Below are 21349 nucleotides of genomic sequence, written 5' to 3' on the forward strand. Positions count from 1 at the left end.
GTCAGACTCATCCTATTTGGTACCCTTACGAAGACAAAATGAGACCTAACCCCCTAAGTGGCATATGTCTCTTGTTTTATCAGGTCTTGCTTCAGCTCAGAATGGCAAAAGAAGATTATCTTGTGGAGCTATAACATGGGGACCTGGCACTTGTCCTCTGTTTTAGTTAAGAAAAAGGAGATATACGCCATAAAATGGAATAATTTTGAATTAACTCGAAATGATTGAATTTAATTTATATCTCTGAAGAACATAAAAAATTGGTTTAGAACAAGTTTTTTCTATCCCCGTTAGCCTCATCCTTCTGAGCAACACGACAAGCTTTTTTTCCGTTTTTTGGCTCTCTTGAAAAGTTAGAAAAATGTCATGTGCCGCACTTTTAATTATCACAGCCGAAACTTGGATGAACATAGTTTCCTTTGATTTAGTTCAACATCCACAACAATATGCTCTATAAGCTTCAACGTACCTCCCCCTTTTTTTCCTGGGATTTTACAAATACACCCTTTTGAGAATCTGGATATGTATTATAAATTTTGATTTAGTTTTACTCCCTCTTTAGCTTCCCTGAAAATTGAAAGTTAATGCCTTATTTTGTTCTGGAGTCATTGTATCTTGCTTCTTTGACAACCTTGATGAACTTACCTTTTCGGAGAAAATTACCTTTCGAAGAAAAAAGATTACCCTTGCATTTATAGATGGGTATCATATGGTATATACCGGGATATGTCCCACTATGCTACTAAGGGCAAGCTACTGCTACTACATCTGCAACTACGACTACTATTAAGAGCAAGCTACTACGACTATTACTACTACTATTGCTATTACTACTTCAACTGGTACTACTGCTACCAAAATTGATACTACGACTACTGCTAGTTACTACTAGTAATAATGAAACTAAATGTATTACAGTGGAACTATCAGGGAATGTTGAATTAAGCAGAAATACATTATGATGATACAGATTTATTAAAGGGCATGACAATTATATCCCAGAAACCGTTTGGATTGCTAAGATGAAGCTTTCAGTGCATGCTGAGGGGATTTTGTCATCTTAACAGATTTATTGGAACTTTAACCCTTACCAGATTTTAGATTAAATTTATGACAATTTCCACTACCTACCTACGACTCATAATTGCTGAGGTTCCCATTAAATTTCGGGGGTTTCTTTGTTCGCAGGTTTATCGAAGCAACCTACTAATACCCTCCCCCCCCCCCGAAGAAAATCCTGGATCTGACCCTGTCTGAGACAGTATATCGACTTCTTCTTCTTTGGTTTCTTGGCTAAAATATACATACGCAGAAACAGGATTAATCTATCGAACATGTTAGTCTAAATTTGATTGTGTACCTGATATGTTTTAATTTGGAGTATTTCAGTCGAGAAAAATGTATCAAGGAACCCTCAGGCTCAGAACATTTTGCGAAATCCAAACATTTCAACGACTTCCCCCAAAATTTCTCTCCAAATAGAAGAAGTTTCAAGAGAAAGGTTTAAATGCATACTAAACAATGTTTTTTCTGTGTCTCCTGTTCTTCTTCTACTGTGCTTTTATAGGTTGTTTCACTTAGCCCAAATAGCCCCAATTTAGATATGAAAAGCCCAAATTTCTTTATTTTAGAAGAACTGACAAGTGACGTTTATGTAACCTCTGTAACTATACTTTCAAGATGACATAGTTAAAGACTTCTTCTTCTTCTTTAGGTTTGGGGCTAGGACAAAAGAAATGGAATAGAATCTATCGATCATCTGAATTCAAGGAGTTGGGCTGTAAAACTCAGACCAACAAGAAACATCATATTAAACCTTTTGAATCGACCGTTCTAAATGTGAGATACTGAAGGTGAGATTATGCTATAGATAGAAAATATACATTTAATAGCTCTTTAATAAAACTTACTCACATGATTTTGTCAAATTTTAAAGAAAGCTTAACAGTAGACAAAAAAAAGACAAAAAAAAATCAGATCCCAAAACTAGAACTTGATTTGGATAACCAGAATTATTTTAGACTGATACACAGAAGGATCATATGCTTCAAAAATGTGTTTTTCAAGAACACAATCGTCTTTCAACGATCAAAAGTTTGACCCAATCTGGAGCACGAACACAAAAAATTGCAGATTGAAATAAAATGCCAAATTTAAAGCGGCTAGAACCAAATCAAAATTATAGCTATGTTAAAAGTAACTAGCATTATGCAAGTCATTCAACGGTTTATAGTGGAACCGATTGCAACAAATATATATATAAATATATATATATATATATATATATATATATATATATATATATATATATATATATATATATATATATATATATATATATATATATATATATATATATATATATATATATATATATATATATATATATAATATTAAATGAATATTTATAATATTCAATATATATATATATAAATATTACTTATATAATATAAGTAGCGGAATTATTTTTTGTTAAAAAATTTCTCTGATTATTTATTTATATTTATTTATTTATTTATATTTATTATTACCAATAGCGGTAAGCATTAATGCTTGTCGCAAAAAAAAATAGCTGAAATCAAGGATCAGAATTACCGTCACCCTAATTAACAGCTTTCCAAAAATTAGTTTTCAATCACATTTTTCAAAATTACCAGATCTTACTGTTTTAGAAAATTTTGTCTTTTACTTGGTCTATTTACAACTAATTTAATCACCTTGGGTCATCCAAGTTCACCTTTAGTATATGATATTTTCATCCTATTTTTCTTCTAAAACTCACTGATTACTAAGTCTTATTCTTTTAGACAATTTGTCCTTATCCAATTAATTTCATTTCCTTGCCTCATTCAAGTTCATTTTTACCATATGACTTGTCGAGCTGCAGATGTTAAATGCAACACACTCATTTTCTTTAACCTCCGACTCACCCAGCTCAGTTACACTTTTAATATTAGTTCGTGAGGTATCAAAAGTTACTTCTACTTCTTCTTCACTGAAATAATCAGCAATGACTACAGATGTCTCTGGTGACGCAGATTTCTTCTCTTCAGCTTTTATATTTCGCACATGTGCTTCCTTCCTCTGATCATTCAAAGATTTGGCCCACTAAAAAAATAAAAAAAGTTGCAAAGTGACAAATTTTCTCCAAAAATGACAAATTGTCCAAAAGCCTAGCAAATAAATGACCACAATTTGAATTTCCAGTATCGGTCACTTTTGCTCTGCGAATAATAAATTGTTTCATAATATAAAAACAATAGAAATAACACAGCCAGTACAAGAGGGCGGCCCGAAAAATTTCCCCGGGGAATGGGACAAGTGCTAACAGTAGTTTTGCTTCTCGCCTGGCCTCTCCCTGGCGGAGCTTTAATTCAACACGTTAAGGATATAAATCCTTGCAAAGCGATATTGGGTTTTTCATTTATGTAAATGAAATAGGATTTTCATGGGCAATAGAAAAGATATTCCCAAATAAGCATTTCAGAGGCTAAATGATTATGTCAAGAAAAAAAACAATGGATTTTTTTAAAGGCTTCATTGCAGCTTTTTATTTTGAAGCACCGAAAATCAGATGGATCTGGTGCTGAGACATTTCACCGTTTGCCAGTGTTCTTCAGAACGGGCAATTTTCAAAGAGTGTGAATAACTTATAAGAGAGTGGTAACTGCCACTAGTGTTGGAAAAAACACCAGCGTCAAGTCACGTTTCATCAAACATTGTATATTTCACTAAAGTCAGGAGGGCATTTTCATCAAAAATTTTAATTATCAAACGATTACATTTAACTTTAAAATAAAATTTGTTAATTCTATCTAGCCCCCCCCCTCCCCACCGTGAGACGTGCCTACTTAAATCCTTGAGTTTTTCGGAATCACTTTTGAACCTTTTTCATTCCCATGAGCTAATTCTGTTTATCAATTCGTATGCTAATTTTAGCTAGGAAGATTTTTTTTTTTGTCTTAAAGGCCTAATCACAGAAACATTATCATAGAGAAAAAACCTTTTAGTTATATGAGCAAAGAAAATTCGATTTCGAGTATTCAGTTGCCAAATTAATTATTTCAACAAAAAAGACATCGGAAAAATGTTTAAATAGGTTCTGCTACCATATATTATTGAACTAACTGCGAAACCAATTCGGTTTTCAACCTCGTGTTGAGCGCCAGCATGCGCACAAGGTTTTAGCTTGAATTCTTCATGATGCCCAGTCCAAAGTTTACGCTAAAGTTTGACTCTTTGCCACAATTCTGCTTTTTAAAACAATTAAAAGCTTTAGCGTAAAGAGCGAGGGATTGCTAAGGGGACAACCCATTTCATATACGGAGTAATTTCTGTGCGTTTTAAGTTTTAATGTCGCTCCTTACTTTCAGCTACAAAAATTAGTTTGTTTTTTTTATTTAATTTCTGAACGTTTTTGAATTAATGCATGTTTGGTTTTGGCTCTCTGCACATAAATTATTAAAATTAAATTTGTATATTAATTCTTTTTTTGGCTAAATGGCTTTCTCTTAGTTTTGATAAGACGATTTTGAGAAATAAGGGGTGGAGAAGGAGGCCTAGTTGCCCTCAAATTTTTCGGTTACCTAAAAAGGCAACTAGAACTTTTAATTTTTAATGAACGTTTTTATTAGTAAAAAATATACGTAACTTAAGAATTAACTTACGTAACAAACTTTCATAATCTTATATTTTTATTATATATACGAGGGGGTTTGTACCCTCGTTAATACCTCGCTCTTTACACTAAATCATAAGTTTTGTCCCAATTCTTTAAGAATGACTCCTGAATCAGATAGGCCGTAGAATAAATAGTTGAAATTACTAAAAATACTTTAGCATAAAGAGCGAGGTATTTATCTCCTCCTAAATACCTTGCTCTTTATGCTAAAGTATTTTTAGAACACCTCATATGCGTAATAATCTCTGTTCGTTTTAAGTTTCAATGCTACTCCTTCCTTTCATTTGAAAAAACGTTTTCATGTTTATTTTTCATTGTTTTCTTATAGTAATGCTAGAAAATCCTGCGCCCTTTTCATTGAATTTTTTTTCCCCCATGACAGAATCCTCTAAGGAAAGATCCTCCAACATAGCCTCCTCAGCCCCACCCCCAAACAAAATAAAATCCCCCTGAAAACGTCTGTAAACTTCCCAATAACCATTACTATATGTAAACACTGGTCAAAGTTTGTAACTTGCAGCCCCTCCCCCAGGGATTGTGGGGGAGTAAGTCATCCCCAAAGACATAGTTATTATGGTTTTCGACTATGTTGAACAAAATGGCTATCTCAAAATTTTGATCCGTTGACTTTGGGAAAAAAATGAGCCTGGGAGGGGGCCTAGATGCCCTCCAAGTTTTTTGGTCACTTAAAAAGGGCACTAGAACTTATCATTTCCGTTAGAATGAGCCCTCTTGCGACACTCTAGGACCACTTGGTCGATACGATGACCCCTGGAAAAAAAAATAAAAATAAAAAAAATAAAAATAAACACGCACCCGTGATTTGTCTTCTGGCAAAAAATACAAAATTCCACATTTGTGTAGGTAGGAGCTTGAAACTTCTACGGTAGGGTTCTCTGATACGCTGAATCTGATGGTGTCATTTTTGTGAAGATTCTACAACTTTTAGGGGATGTTTCCCCCTATTTTCTTAAATAAGGCAAATTTTCTCAGGCTCGTAACTTTTGATTACTAAGACTAAACTAAACTTGATGAAACTTATATATTTAAAATCAGCATTAAAATGCGATTCTTTTGATGTAGCTATTGATATCAAAATTCAATTTTTTAGAGTTTTGGTTACTATTGAGCCGGGTCGCTCCTTACTACAGTTTGTTACCACGAACTGTTTGATTAAGGCTTAAGTTATCTATGTTTCTGTGTATTTGATTTTTCTTCCTTTTTAGTGTAATTTACACCGCTTGCTTTGTATAAGAGTAGGTTATAAATAAATTATTATTCCCATCAGATACAGCACATCAGAGAATCCTACTGTAGAAGTTTCAAGCTACTATCTACAAAAGTGTGGAATGTTGTATTATTTGCTAGAAAACAGATCATGGATCCGTGTTTATTTGGTTTTTTTTTTTATCGACCAAGTAGTCTTAGAATGTTACAAGAGGGCTCATTCTAACAGAAATCATAAGTTCTACTGTCCCTTTTAAGTGACCAGAAAAATTGGAGGGCACCTATGCCCCTTCCCAAGCATATTTTTCTCCAAGGTCACCGGATTAAAATTTTTAGACAGCCATTCTGTTCGAGTTACTCAAAAACCTGATAATTATGTCTTTGGGGACGACTTAATCCCCCACAGTCCCCAGGGGAGAGGCTGCAAGTTAAAAACTTTGACCAGTGTTTACATACAGCAATGGTTATTTGGTAGACGTTTTCAAGGGGATGTTTTTTGGTTGGGTGGGAGGGGTTGAGGGGAGGGAGCTACGTGGAAGGATATTTCCTTGAAGAAATATGTCATGGAGGAAGAGAAATTCCATGAAAGGGGTGCAGGATTTTCTAACATTATTAAAAAAAAATGAAAAAATAAATATGAAAAGTTTTTTCAACTGAAAGTAAGGAGCAGCATTAAAACTTCAAACGAACAGCAATTATTACATATATGAGGGGTACATCTTCTCCTAAATACCTCGCTCTTTACGCTAAAGTACTTATAGTAATTTCAACTATTTATTCTATGGCCTTTGTAATTCAGGGGTCATTAGTAAAGATTTGGGGTCATTCTTCAAGATTTTGACATCATGCAGCGTAATAACTTTGACTAATGAATGGTTTTCCATTCCGATATTGTTGTTTTGGCATTAATCATCAGTTTTTTAGTTTTACTGTTTTTTCATGATTTTTTTTTGCAATACTTTTTATGACTTCAAAATTAAAATTCGACCCTTAGGGGCTTGCTCGAGGGTAACTTTTGTGAGAGAGAATTTTCAGTGGGGAGAAAATTTATCGGGGTAATTTTCCAGGAGAAATTTTACACGGGGAGAATTTTCCAGGAAAGATTTTACATAAGGGGAATCTTCCAGTATTCGTATACAGATTTCTTTTTATTTATCTAGCTTTCTCTTTGGTTGCTCAATTATACATTTCAAGATAATTTTCTGGGTGAATTGCAGCAGGAAGAGAACTGGATGGGAAATTTTTTAGTGCATGGGGAGAGGGAGGGGGTATTTCTGGCATGATTGAAAACACCAGAAATTAAACAAAAAAACCATTGTTTTCAAATGAAAGCAAAAGAAATGCCTGGGGGAGTTTTCAAGAAGAATGAATGGTTCAGGGGAGGATTTTACGTGGGAGAAATTTTTCATGGGGGAGAATTTTCCACGTATGGGGGAGGTGAACTTTCCAGCAAGAATTGAAAAACTATACGAAACTAAATAAAAACGTTTTTTCAAGTGAAAGTAAGGAGCAGCACCAAGGCTTGAAACAAGCAGAAATTTGTCCATGGAAGAGGCGGCTGCCCACTGCTTAATTGATCGCTCGTTACGCTAAAGATTGTTAGCTTTTTAAAACACTTCTTATTCCAATTCAACAGTTCTCGTGTTTCAGCAGAATTTTGACCAAAAGTCAAATTCTAACGTATAAAGCAGGTAGTTGAGGAGGGGCAGCCCCTTTCAAGTATAGAATAATCTGTGTTAATTTTCAGTTTTAATTTTAATCCTTACTTTCAGTGGGAAAAACTTGCTTTTCTCACTTATATCCGTAAAAAGATGTCAGATATAACCTAATCAAACAGTTCGTGGTAACGAACTGTAGTAAGGAGCGACCCGGCTCAATAGTAACCAAAACTCTAAAAAATGGAATTTTGATACCAATACCTACATCAAAAGAATCGCATTTTAATGCTGATTTTAAATATATAAGTTTCATCAAGTTTAGTCTTACCCATCAAAAGTTACGAGCCTGAGAAAATTTGCATTATTTTAGAAAATAGGGGGAAACGCCCCCTAAAAGTCATAGAATCTGAACGAAAATCACACCATCAGATTCAGCGTATCAGAAAACCCTACTGTAGAAGTTTCAAGCTCCTATCTACAAAAATGTGGAATTTTGTATTTTTTTGCCGGAAGGCAGATCACGGATGCGTGTTGATTTGTTTTTTTGTTTTGTTTTTTTTTTCCCAGGGGTGATCGTATCGACCCAGTTGTCCTAGAATGTTGCAAGAGGGCTCATTCTAACGGAAGCGAAAAGTTCTAGTGCCCTTTTTAAGTGACCAAAAAAATTGGAGGGCACCTAGGCCCCCACCCACGCTAATTATTTTACCAAAGTCAACGGATCAAAATTCTGAGATAGCCATTTTATTCAGCGTAGTCGAAAAACCTTATAACTATGTCTTTGGGGACGACTTACTCCCCCACAGTCCCCATGGGAGGGGCAACAAGTTACAAACTTTGACCAATGCTTACATATAGTAATGGTTATTGGGAAGTATACATGCGTTTTCAGGAGGATTTTTTTGGTTGGGGGAGGGGTTGAGAAGAGGAGAATATACTGGGGGAACTTTCCATCGATAATTTGTCATGGGGGAAGAAAATCTCCATGAAGGGAGCGCAGGATTTACTAGCATTATTTAAAAACACAATGAAAAAATAAATATGAAAAAATCTTTCAGCTGGAAGTAAGGAACAGCATTAAAACTTAAAACAAACAGAAATTATTACCCATTTGAGGGGCTCACCTCCTCCTAATACCTCGCTCTTTACGTTAAAGTATTTTTAGTAATTTCAACTATTTATTCTACGGCTTTTGTGGTTCTGGGGTCATTCTTAATGAATTGGGACAAAATTTAAACTTTAGTGTAAAGAGCGAGGATCTGACAAGGGGGCGAACCCCCTCATATATGGAATAAAAATATGAGAATACAAAAGTTCTTTACGTAAGCTAATTTATAAGTTACGTAAATCTTTTACTAATAAAAATATTCGTAAAAAATTAAAAGTTCTAGTTGCCTTTTTAATTAACCAAAAAATCGGAGGGCAACTAGGCTTCCTCCCCCGCTCTTTTTTTCTCAAAATCATTCGATCAAAATTATGAGAAAGCCATTTAGCCAAAAAAAAAAAAATGCAAATTTCGTTTTAATTATTCCTCTGCGGAGAGCCAAAATCAAAACATGCATTGATTAAAAACCTTCAGAAATTAAATAAAAAAACAAGTTTTTTTAACTGAAAGTAAGGAGCGACATTAAAACTTAAAACGAACAGAAATTACTTCGTATATGAAAGAGGCTGCTTCCTCATCAACGCCCCGCTCTTTACACTAAAGTTTTTTACTGTTTTAAAAAGAAGAATTGAGAGACAGAGTCAAACTTTAGCGTAAAGAGCGGGGCGTTGATGAGGAAGCAGCCTCTTTCATATACGAAGTAATTTCTGTTCGTTTTAAGTTTTAATGTCGCTCCTTACTTTCAGTTAAAAAAACTTGTTTTTTTTATTTAATCTAACATGGAACAAGAGACTGAGGACGCAACATCTTTCAGCTTAAACAAAAATTACATCATTTCGGTAGTGTAAATAAGGCATGGAGAGTACGAAAGAACAAAAAAGCAAGGAAGGGGGTCAACAAGATTTATGAACTGAAAACAACCAGAACAACGATTTTGAGTTCACAGAATAAACTTAACATAGTTTATTCACAGAATAAACTAAACATAACGGCGTAGGCTGCGTTTAATCCGACATTTTATCCAGATCAAACATTTCTGGGGGCTAGAAACTAGAGGCTAGGGCTAGAGAATATATTCCAGGTCTTGACAATCACAATGGAGATAGTTTAATGGCACACGAAGAATCTTAACAGTCAACTGTTTGGATGAAGCAATCCCCGAAAACACCCTCTTTTGAAGCGAGTATACCAAAGTCTATTGGGCAAAATGAATTATTGGGTAAATTGAATCTATTGGGCAAAATGAATATAGGGCAAGTCTGTTCAGTAAAAAACTTTTACAAGCAGTTGGGCTAGCAGGATGTCGTAAAGGAATATTTAGGGGAAGTGGGAACCTCCCGGAAGGGTGTAAAGAGGGGGGATTAGGACTTTGAATAAATTAAGATTGAGGAAGAGCACATGTAGCTCTGTTGGCCTCAAGCGGCTTAGTGCAGCGGTGAGTTGTTTTTAGTAGTAGTACAGTATTTGTACTCTGATCCAGAGAGGTGGGCGAGGGCAGAAATTTGTTTTAAATTTTTTAATTTAAAAGACAGTCGTGAATAAAATTTCTTCAAGGCTTTTTTCTTAATGTATTTTTAATATGTTTAATATATTCTTAATATTGTCATATACTTATTATTTTCTTAATATAATATGAAAAAAACTTCGTTTTCTTAAAGAGTTAAAGAGGCTGCGTCCCAAAGTCGAACCTTAAAACGTACAGGAATTAGAAGAGGCAGTTGGGGGGCTGCCGCCCCCCAAACCCCCAGCTTTTAAAGACTCTTTTGTACAGGTTTTTTTTTGGAGGGGGGACTTCATTGTTACTAATTACTAGTTTCGGCGCAATGGTTCTCCTGTCCTCTTGTGTTTAACATTTTTCGAAGTTATTCCATTATTCATTCATTTCAATTTTTTGTTAATTAAAAGAGGGCCTTTCCTAAGCCAAGAGCTGGGGGTTAGCAAAAAAACAAAAAACCTGTACAAAAGAGTCTTTAAAAGCTGGGGGTTTGCCTTCTCCAACTGCCTCTTCTAATTCCTGTACGTTTTAAGGTTCGACTTTGGGACGCAGCCTCTTTAACTCTTTAAGAAAACGAAGTTTTTTTCATATTATTTCTGTACGTTTTTCTACAATCCATGGTGGATGTAATTTAATAATTCCTGTACTCCTCGTACAGGAATTAGGAGAGGAACTTGGGTGGCTGCCGCCCCCCCCCCCGCTTTTAATCATTGTATAAAATAGAAAAAAAATAGATAGAATGACCGAAATGTTTCTTTTGCTCATAAGAAGCTAATATTTTGTTATCTCTCAAATGATAAGCTGTCCAGGTGTTATCAAAAATTTTTCTGGAATGGAGCTGGATTTTTATGATGCTTGCAGTCATTCTCGCCGTGCCGAGCTGATTATTTTGATGTACTTGAATGTTGATATTCGTAACTTTTAAGAATTTCAAAAATTAACATGGGACTATTAGACTATTAGGACTATAAGAAGACTATTAGGAGAGGCAAACCCCCCGCTTTTAAAGACTCTTTTGTACAGGTTTAATTTTTTTTCATATTAATTCTGTACGTTTTTCTACAATCCATGGTGGATGTAATTTAATAGTTCCTGTACTCCTCGTACAGGAATTAGGAGAGGAACCCACCCCCGCTTTTAAATCATTGTATAAAATAGAAAAAAAAATAGATAGAATGACCGAAATGTTTCTTTTGCTCATAAGAAGCTAATATTCTGTTATCTCTCAAATGATAAGCTGTCCAGGTGTTATCAAAATTTTTTTGATGTTGTGAAAAAAAATCGCCCGTAAGGGACTTAAACCCTTGACCAGAGGATTAAAAGTCTCACGCTCTACCAACTGAGCTAATAACTTGCATGTGTGTAAATATAACTTCTCAATAGCTTTTAAAAATTTCAAATTAACATGGGCTCTTATGGAGAGAAATCCGTTAATTTAAATAGCTAATGGGTGGTTTCTGGAAAACAGGGAAGGAGTTATCGGATCAAGCTGAAATTTCGCGGATAAGCTCCTGGGCCGTAGGGGACCTTAACTTGTGAATTTCAGCCCGATCGGACAACGTTAAAAGGGGTGGGGGGGGGGGGGGGGGGGGGTTGGAGGGTCGAAACTTTCGGGGGGTTAAAATTTTCCTACGAAACTTTCATGGGCACTTACTCGGAGAATTCCGCATCGAATGAGTCTTCGTACACCCAGATCCGATGTCGGATGTGACCTGTAGGCGTGGCGAAAAAAAAAGTAAATGAATTTTAAGTGGCTATGCGTGGTTTCTGGAAAACAGGGAAGGAGTTATCGGATCAAGCTGAAATTTCGCGGATAAGCTCCTGGGCCCTAGGGGACCTTAACTTGTGAATTTCAGCCCGATCGGACAACGTTAAAGAGGGGCTTGGGTTGACAGGTCGAAACTTTCGGCCAGATTTTCCCCATGAAGAAAAAGTTGGAGGGGGATGAAATTTTGCAGGTTTCTTAGTTGGAGCTCGGGCTACGAAATGCATCCCTCCCCATCCGTCTGCGACCACTGGAACCGAAGATCGCTTAACATTGTCGTGTGTCGCCTCTTTATAGAGGCACGAGTGTGCCTCCTTGATATTCTTAACTGTGATGTAATATGTGCGATCATACTGCATACATCATGAGTGTGCAAATGCTTGACGAAACTTGGTGGATTTAATAGAAATGAAAAAAAAATTGAGATGGTGATTTTCAAGAAGTTTTTAGAAACCAAAAAAAAAAAAAAAAAAAAATCAAACTTGATATTTACACTCGCTTCACAAAGTAAGCTCAATGAAAAACCACTAAGACTTACAAAAAACTCACAAGTCAAGACCTTGGTCCAAAATAATCAATTAGTCCTTTAATAATCAATAATTTTTTTTCACAAAACTATCAAATTGATGACCCAAAGTAAGATTAATCCTTGTCTGGGTTATACAACCAGCATTAAGAAAAAAATAACACTACCTCCATTATCGGAAATAAAAGATGGCCCTACAACTCACCGCGTTGTACCAAAAACAAAAGGCCCAGTAAATTCGAAATAACCAAATAAAAGATAAACAAAATGAAGGGCTTTCAATCAGCGGTCGGAATACAGAAATTTTAAAAACGAATTTAAGATAGATCGAAGTGATTGTAAGAAATAAGTGACTTCGTGATTGTTATTCTGCACTGTGTGGAGTCGCAGAAACAAGTGGTTTAGGGAATATTTGGACGATTAGGAGAGAGAACAGTTTGCATTTCCAGTTTTAGATCGCTTTTAGAAAATCTAGGGAGAGAGAGAAAGTTGTTATTTTTAATTTTTCAAAGAAAATACACAAAATATTTTTGTATTTTTAGCATTTTTCAGCAGAAAATGAAATAGACTTCCAGCTTAGAATTTATTATCTTCTTCCCCATGTCACGGAAAGAAATTGTAGTTTAAAAGAGAAGGTTTTTCTTACCCCTTTTGCCTTTCCATCGTAATTTTGTATTATGTGCATTTTATGCTTTTTTCTTTTTAAATTTGGCCACAGAGAAACAGAGATTACTTGTAACTTTTTATTGGCTTTAAAAGTTCACGCACAGAGGAGAAGAATATAAATCATGTATAAGGAAAGATGGCATTATCTGGGTTCCCTTTTCGACAACCACTTAAAGAATAATGTGACTCACAACAGCATTTCACAGTGGCGAAACAATCAAATTGAGGCATATTTTTGTACTGCTACAGAATTATAGGAGATGAAACTCTTTCTCTCTTTCGTTTCACCTTCTATATGACACTAGAAAAATCTAACTCACAATATGAATATTTAACACTAACATATTTTAAAGGGTGAATACCATCCTTAAGAAATAGGTTCAGGGCAATAGGTCTCCCATAATCCTATCGTAATGAGCTAAAAATTTGTTATTGTGCATAAGCAAATGCGGAGTCATGAAGAAAAGTGTGCGACTGATGTGTCCCAAAATCTTTAATGAAAAGAATAGGAATTTTCGCTACCGTTTAATATTTATACTGTGATGAAACTAAAAAGGCATCATGTAGATTTGCCAATAATCAAGATAAGGGTAACAAGACTTACCAGCAGGTCATCAACGTACAATTCCATGCTAGTTGGATTTAAGTGATAAGCTTTCATAAATGATTTAAGGGCAAGCTGAACATCTCCAACTCCTAGTCTCGCTCTTCCGAGAGTTTGATGTCCGATGTACCACAACTGGTTCAATCGGACGGCTTCTTCCGCTGAACTTACAGCAGGCCATATTTCTTGAAGCTAAAAAGATAAATAATGCTATAAGCCAATCTCCTAAATATACTGGCATTATCACCACTCATTTCTGTTCTGAACTAATAGCAGGCCATATTTCTTGAAGCTAAAAAGATAAATGATGCTATAAGCAGCTCTTGGCTCTTAAAGCTACTGGCATTATCACCACTCATTTCTGTTCTGAACTTACAGCAGGCCATATTTCTTGAAGCTAAAAAGATAAATGATGCTATAAGCAGCTCTTGGCTCTTAAAGCTACTGCCATTATCACCACTCATTTCTGTTCTGAACTTAGAGCATTTCTTGAAGCTAAAAAGCTAAATGATGCTATAAGCACCTCTTGGCTCTTAAAGCTACTGCCATTATCACCACTCATTTCTGTTCTCAACTAATAGCAGGCCATATTTCTTGAAGCTAAAAAGCTAAATGATGCTATAAGCACCTCTTGGCTCTTAAAGCTACTGCCATTATCACCACTCATTTCTGTTCCGAACTTAGAGCAGGCCATATTTCATGAAGCTAAAAAGCTAAATGATGCTATAAGCACCTCTTGGCTCTTAAAGCTACTGCCATTATCACCACTCATTTCTGTTCTGAACTTAGAGCATTTCTTGAAGCTAAAAAGCTAAATGATGCTATAAGCACCTCTTGGCTCTTAAAGCTACTGGCATTATCACCACTCATTTCTGTTCTGAACTTATAGCAGGCCATATTTCTTGAAGCTAAAAAGATAAATGATGCTATAAGCAGCTCTTGGCTCTTAAAGCTACTGGCATTATCACCACTCATTTCTGTTCTGAACTAATAGCAGGCCATATTTCTTGAAGCTAAAAAGATAAATGATGCTATAAGCAGCTCTTGGCTCTTAAAGCTACTGGCATTATCACCACTCATTTCTGTTCCGAACTTAGAGCAGGCCATATTTCTTGAAGCTAAAAAGCTAAATGATGCTATAAGCACCTCTTGGCTCTTAAAGCTACTGCCATTATCACCACTCATTTCTGTTCTGAACTTAGAGCATTTCTTGAAGCTAAAAAGCTAAATGATGCTATAAGTACCTCTTGGCTCTTAAAGCTACTGCCATTATCACCACTCATTTCTGTTCTGAACTTACAGCAGGCCATATTTCTTGAAGCTAAAAAGATAAATGATGCTATAAGCACCTCTTGGCTCTTAAAGCTACTGGCATTATCACCACTCATTTCTGTTCTGAACTTCAATTCAGTTCAACTTCAAGTTCTGAACTTCAACTTCAAGATTCAATTTTCATAAAATTGAAAATAACTTTTTTTGTATTTTCACTGACAATAGGAAAGACAATGGGAGAACACGGAATCAAATGGGGAGGAAAACCTCTCCTGAACTTAGATTATGCTGATGATTTGAGCATATTAGATGAAAGTGTAAGCAAAATGAATGAGCTTTTAGAGGTTTTGAGAGTTCAGGGTGCGAGAATAGGTTTCAAAATTAATGTTAAGAAGACCAATTCACTAAGACTAGGAATAAGTGAAGACGAAAAGGTGACGTTGGGTAACAAAAAGATTGATCAGGTGGGTAGCTTCACTTATCTTGGTAATATTATTAGTAAAGACGGTGGGAGCAGTGAAGATGTTAAAAATAGAATAGTCAAGGCTCAGGGTTTTTTTTTCGCCATTGAAAAAGTTTGCAAGAATAGGAATATAAGTCTGCAAACCAAGATTAGAATATTGGAAGCCACAGTGATGACTGTGGCCAAATATGGCTCTGAAGCATGGTTGCTTCGAGAAGCGGATGAAAACTTACCAGGTATTTTCCAGAGAAAACGCCTACGGATTGTTCTGGGTACCCGGCTGACTGGCCGTATTTCAAACAGTAGTCTGGACGAAAAACATAGTTCAATCCTACTTTCTAGGGCTATAATGAAAGAAAGGTTGACATGTCTAGGCCACGTTCTGCGGATGAACCTTTTCAGTCAGCCTCCTAAGGCTAAACGGAAAGCAGGTCGTCCTCGTCAGGGATGGGAGGGAGTCATAAATAAAGATTTCAAGGAAACGGGAACTTCCTCGGAGGGTGTAAAGAGGGAGGCTTTGAATAGATTGAATTGGAGGAGGAGCGTGCGTAGCTGCGTTGGCCTCAGGCGGCTTGGTGCTGCGGTGAGTTATTAGCAGTAATAGTAGTAATGCCCTTTTTCGGTAGTTTCAATGAAACAAATTGATAAAAACGGCAAATTTGCATCCTAGATACTGAAAAATATATTTTGCCCCCCCCCTGAATTTTCACGAATTGAAGCCACATAGAATGCAGCCTGTTCCCACGCAAGTGTGAAGCTATTACGGCAAACCATTGATCAGTAATTGACAGTGTTTTGCAGTCAAATTAATCAGATTTGCTAGATATTAAATTAACTGGTTATTGCATTGTTTGATATTATAGCTAAATTAACGGGGAAATGTCAATGCTGCCATCTACCTGCATATATGCCTGCGCTTTCATTTCATGGATTGTTTCATCAAGGGGTGTAAATTGCAATGCTCCATCAAAACGTTTTATGGCTTCCCAGTACCTCTCACCTTCAGCAAGTGTTGCACCTTCCAATTTCAATCTTCTTGCCTTGCTATGACTATCCTCTAGTGTTGGAAACTGAAAATAAACAAAAACTCAGGAAGAAATCTTCTTAATCTATTTCTGTGACTTTTTCTTTACTGTACGATCAAAAATATTAGCACAAGTTCAGATCTTAAGGCTTTAAGCAGAGAGTATGTGCAACTTAAGAGCGGAAACTGTCGCTAATGGCGGCAAAATATAACACATCAACGCTATCTAACGTTTGGCAATATTTGGCATTTTGTCAAGCCTTGTAGTCGGTTTTGGTCAGGAACTGAGATAAGACAATTACTACTATGTTAATTATACTAATCACACAGATTACATTAATTATTCGCAATATTACACTAAAAACTGAAGTGTCACCAAACGCTAGATGGTGCTGACAATTTTTCTCGACACTAGCGCTAGTTTCCACTCTTGTAAGTTAACCATACTCTTTGCTTTTGAGGTAGATGGCGATCACCATTTAAATGAAAACCCAGTATATGACTGTCCATTAATTGTAGACAATTGAGGCGTGCATCCTGAAATTTCAATCATTTGCCTCTCTTCTTTCTGGGTTGGGTTGAGAATACCCAAATATTTAGTTTGGGTCGCAATCTTTTCTCGCAATAAATTCGTAAGCTTCGTCTTGGGAGGCTGAGTGAGATGTTGCCTTACTATGTAGTTTCTGTTGTGTCGTAAAATCTACGTTACTATTAGAATAAATGCTGATGTTGCAAACACTCTCTCTTGAAATAAGTATTCAAAATAGGGATGAATATGTAAAATATTCTTGAAATTAACAGAAATCACAATATTTCTTCTTGAAAGTTTTCTCTATTCGCCCTTACAAGATGTGGATCGACAGTTTCCATGGCTATATAGTCTAGCTGCTATCTATTTTTGTCAAAAATACATTTTACTTTAATGCTATCAAGACAAATTTATGAAAGGCATGTATATGTAATCATAAGCTTTCGAATGAGCCCTTAAAATAGCTCTTTATAACGTTCCAGTACCCTACTATTGCCAAGGAAGAAAAAAAAAATAGAGATATGTCTGGGCTACCAAAGCTAAAATGTGATTTTCAGTCCATCATCTTTTTCGACAGTTTTCAAGCAATTTTTCAATGTCCCATAGATTTTCTTCATCATTATTTTTATACTTAATTTTATAGTTTCTTACTTACCATTTCCTTACCAGTATCAAATGACGATTCTTTATTATCTGAAAATCGTGGTTGCAGAAATAGCTGCAATCTAGTAAAGAACAAACCACAGCCCATAATAACTAAAATTTAAAAATGCATTAAAAAACTGACCAATGAGAAATATTTTCCGTTTAATGCTAAGTCAGGAATGGTAATTGTTACTTTGGTTACATCATTGCTTCAAACTATAATTTCGGAGTTTCAAGCTATTCAATAAAGAGATTGAAACCAGTTACGTAAATTCACAAAAATTAGGAGACAAAATGTATATATCAAAACCTTTCAGGGCAATTTTGTTCAATTTATTCAATGAAAATACCAAAAAAGCCATTTTTCAAAGGGTATTTTCTCAAAATCTAGGATGAAAAAGAGACAATATTAGGGACGAATACCCCCTGCCCCCGATTAACGTCACTGCTTGAAACCCCCAAAAATGTAGCCAGATCAAAATCAAAAGTTGACTATCGTAATCACTTTTGTTAAAAATCCCTTGGCTTCCAGCCCACCCCTTAAAACCACTAGAAGATTATATGTAGCCTTTTTGTGTGTCTTTAGAGGTGTCTTTTTGTTCTTTGCTGCTATTTATTTAAAAATGCATTTTAATGTTTGGTTACTATGGGCTGCAGATTGTTCTTAAATTGCTCTTAAGTTTCACAATTTCAAGATATAGCGTCAGCTTTGCACATTAGAACTCTTCAGAATTTTCGGAACTATCAATACATAATGCATTAAAACACAATTAAAGAAAAATGAAAAAATGAACAAACAATTAAAATTCACAAAAAAAGAACATTTTCCCAGCGGAAATCAGAGCTTGAGTGGCTAGGAGAAAACCAGTATTGTACATATCTCTTGTAAAATCTCAACAAGTATGTAAGCTAATTAATAAAGATAATGAAAAATAAGGAAAGCACAAAAACAGAAAAAGTAAGAGGCAAAAAAGCAAAAGAGTAAACAAACCGCAAGGTTGTGGAAAACTACAAACAAAAATCAAAGAATTATGAGGAAAGGGAAAAACGTAAAAAGGGTAAATAGACCGTAAGGTAGTGGGTAAATTGGAAAAGATACAACAGAAAAAAATACGTCATTTGAGTCTTCTAAACGCCGAGGAATCAATTTGACTTCACTGAAAACAAAATGTGTGAATTTGTTTTATTTTTTTTTTTAACACTGATTTGTCCTTCTTTTTTTACAACTTTTATTACAATCTCGGTGAAAATAATAATTTTCTTTCATTTTTTTGTTGATGTTATCACAAATAAAACACTGTTCAGAATGAAAAGCGTTTTCAGTGAAGTGCAAATGATGTACTCGCCAATAAAAAACCTAGGGAACATTACTCCTACTCCTGTCTATGTTAAATTTTGTTCGTTAAAGGTTTGGTCTGATTATTCATTGTAATTTCTATTTGTTTTGGGTCTCATTTATTCATTGACAGTAATTTCTGTTCGTTTTAAATTAGAATTATTATTAGACTTTATTTCTGCTCATTTTGTATTAAGCTCTTTATTTTTCTTCATTTAAAACTTCTTTCTTGGGAAGTTTTTTTTTTTTTTTTTTTTTAACAATGAAAACATCAAGCAACAGCCTAGTAGAACTAATATCAACAAGGCTATTAAACTTTATAGAAGCCTTTTTGGCCTCCTTTTAAAAGCACGATCAAACTTTAACTTCTGCAGTTTGTATTTTTTAGCAGTTAGAGGAATTTGGTTGAGTCCATTGTTTTACTTGGAATATTAAGCTATGAATAATAACTAAATATCACCTTTATTTTCTTTGGTTGTGGTAGTAAGATATTCTCTTCTAAAAGCCCAGAAAATACCGTTTCTTCCTCAACAGCTTCATCATCCGTAAAGGGTTTTAGCACTGTTTTCTTTATCTTGTCCCCTGCTTTTCTTTTCCACATTTTGTTCTATTTTTATACTGACCCTTCTAATAATTACATGGCCTTGAAATGGATCAAGCTGAAAATAAGCAACAGAAAAGTCAGATTAAAGAGGAACAGCCATTTTCAAATTAATTTTGGTGACATTCTTTTCATCATTTTTTCTCTGCTTTTCTTTCTTCATTTTGTTCCATTTTTATACTTTCCAGTTATTAAATAGCCTGAAAATATATGATTAAAATTGGGAAAATAAAATATACTACTACACAGCATTTGCACTGGATATATTATATAATATGGAATTAGGAGCCAGTCAGAATGAACCTGTTTCCAGAAGAAATACAAGATTAGCAGCACAAAGACCAAATATCAAACGGTTTGTGGTAGCAAACTGCAATTAAGGAGCAACCCAGTTCAATAGCAAATAAAACTCTAAAAACGATTTTGATATCAATAGATGCATTTAAAGAATTCGATTTTTATGCTGGTTTCAAATATATAATTTTCATCAAGTTTAGTCTTACCCATCAAAAGTTACAAGGCTGAGAATAGTTGCCTTATTTTCGAAAAAAGAGGGAAACAAACCCTAAAAGTCATAAAATCTTAATGAAAATCACACCATCAGATAAGCATATCAAAGAACCCTACTGTAGAGGTTGCTCCTATCTGCAAAAATGTGGAATTTTGTTGTTTTTTTTGGCCAGAAGAAGGATCATGGATGAGTGTTAACTTGTTTTTTTTTTCGTCCAAAGGGTAATTGTATCAACCCAGTGGTCCTCAAATATCGCAGGAGGGATCATTCGAACGAAAATATAAAGTTCTAGTGGCCTTTTTAAGTGGCCAAAAAATTGGAGGACAACTAGACCCCTACCCAAGCTCATTTTTTTTTCCAAAGTCACCCAATCAAAATTGGGTAATTTGTGGGTAATTTGGCCCAATCAAAATGGGTAGAAATACCCATTTTGCTCAGCATAGTTGAAAAATCTACTAACTACGACATTGAGGATGACTTAATCCCCTACAATCCCAGGTGGAAGGGCTGCAAGTTATGAATTTTGCCAATTACTTACATTTACTATTGGTCATTGGGAAGTATACAGACATTTGCAGGGGAGGGACTTTTTCTGGTGGGGGTCAGGGGGAGAAGGTTACATGGGAGGATCTTACCATGGAGAAATTTTTCATGGGAGAAGGGAATTTTCCATGAAGGGGGTGCTGTACCAGCACTATTTAAAAACGACAAGATATTAATTTTAAAAAAAAATTGCAACTGAAAGTAAGGAGCAATATTAAAACTTAAAACAAACTGAAAATATTATGTATATGAGGGGGTTGCCTCTCTTCAATAGCTTGCCCTTATGCTAAGGTTTTTTTTTACTGGAAGGGCTATTTCCACATGAGCTTTTTTCAATACTCATGGGTGAACTCCATCAGAGCTAATGGATTTCTTAGGGTTAAGAAATGATGACTCTCCGCATCAGAGGAAACTACAGTTAACTTTTGCATAGGTTCCTCAATAGAATATTCTGGTGCTTTTGGTAAGGGGCATCATCTGGAGGCATGACCACTGACTTATTTTGACTACTCATTTCAGCTGGTATATCTTTTGGGATACTAAGTGTATTCCTTTTCACAAGTAGTTCCATAACTGAGTGTCTCCCCAGTTTCTGAGCTGAAGCATACTTTCAAAATCTCTTAGGGTTAGAATTTGAATCAAATGCCAATCTCTCTTCATATTATGTCACAAGTTTTCTCATGCATGCTCCAAGCTGCAAT

General features: G+C 35.3%; 1 protein-coding gene across 1 annotated transcript in view; it reads right to left on the reverse strand.

The window, feature by feature from the left end:
• Nucleotides 1-1867: 1867 nt before the first annotated feature.
• The window catches only part of LOC136042186 (tetratricopeptide repeat protein 33-like), a 22056-nt gene continuing 2574 nt past the window's right edge, over nt 1868-21349 (reverse strand). Inside the window, exons 2-5 of the mRNA XM_065727118.1 lie at nt 19454-19652; nt 16359-16529; nt 13725-13916; nt 1868-3108 (exon numbers count right to left, since the gene is read on the reverse strand). Of these exons, the coding sequence (XP_065583190.1) occupies nt 2833-3108; nt 13725-13916; nt 16359-16529; nt 19454-19594 (780 nt within the window). The 5' untranslated portion in view covers nt 19595-19652 and the 3' untranslated portion in view covers nt 1868-2832. The remainder of the gene's footprint in view (nt 3109-13724; nt 13917-16358; nt 16530-19453; nt 19653-21349) is intronic.

The sequence above is a fragment of the Artemia franciscana genome, unplaced genomic scaffold (genome assembly GCF_032884065.1).
Source record: "Artemia franciscana unplaced genomic scaffold, ASM3288406v1 PGA_scaffold_74, whole genome shotgun sequence".
Taxonomy (NCBI): domain Eukaryota; kingdom Metazoa; phylum Arthropoda; class Branchiopoda; order Anostraca; family Artemiidae; genus Artemia; species Artemia franciscana.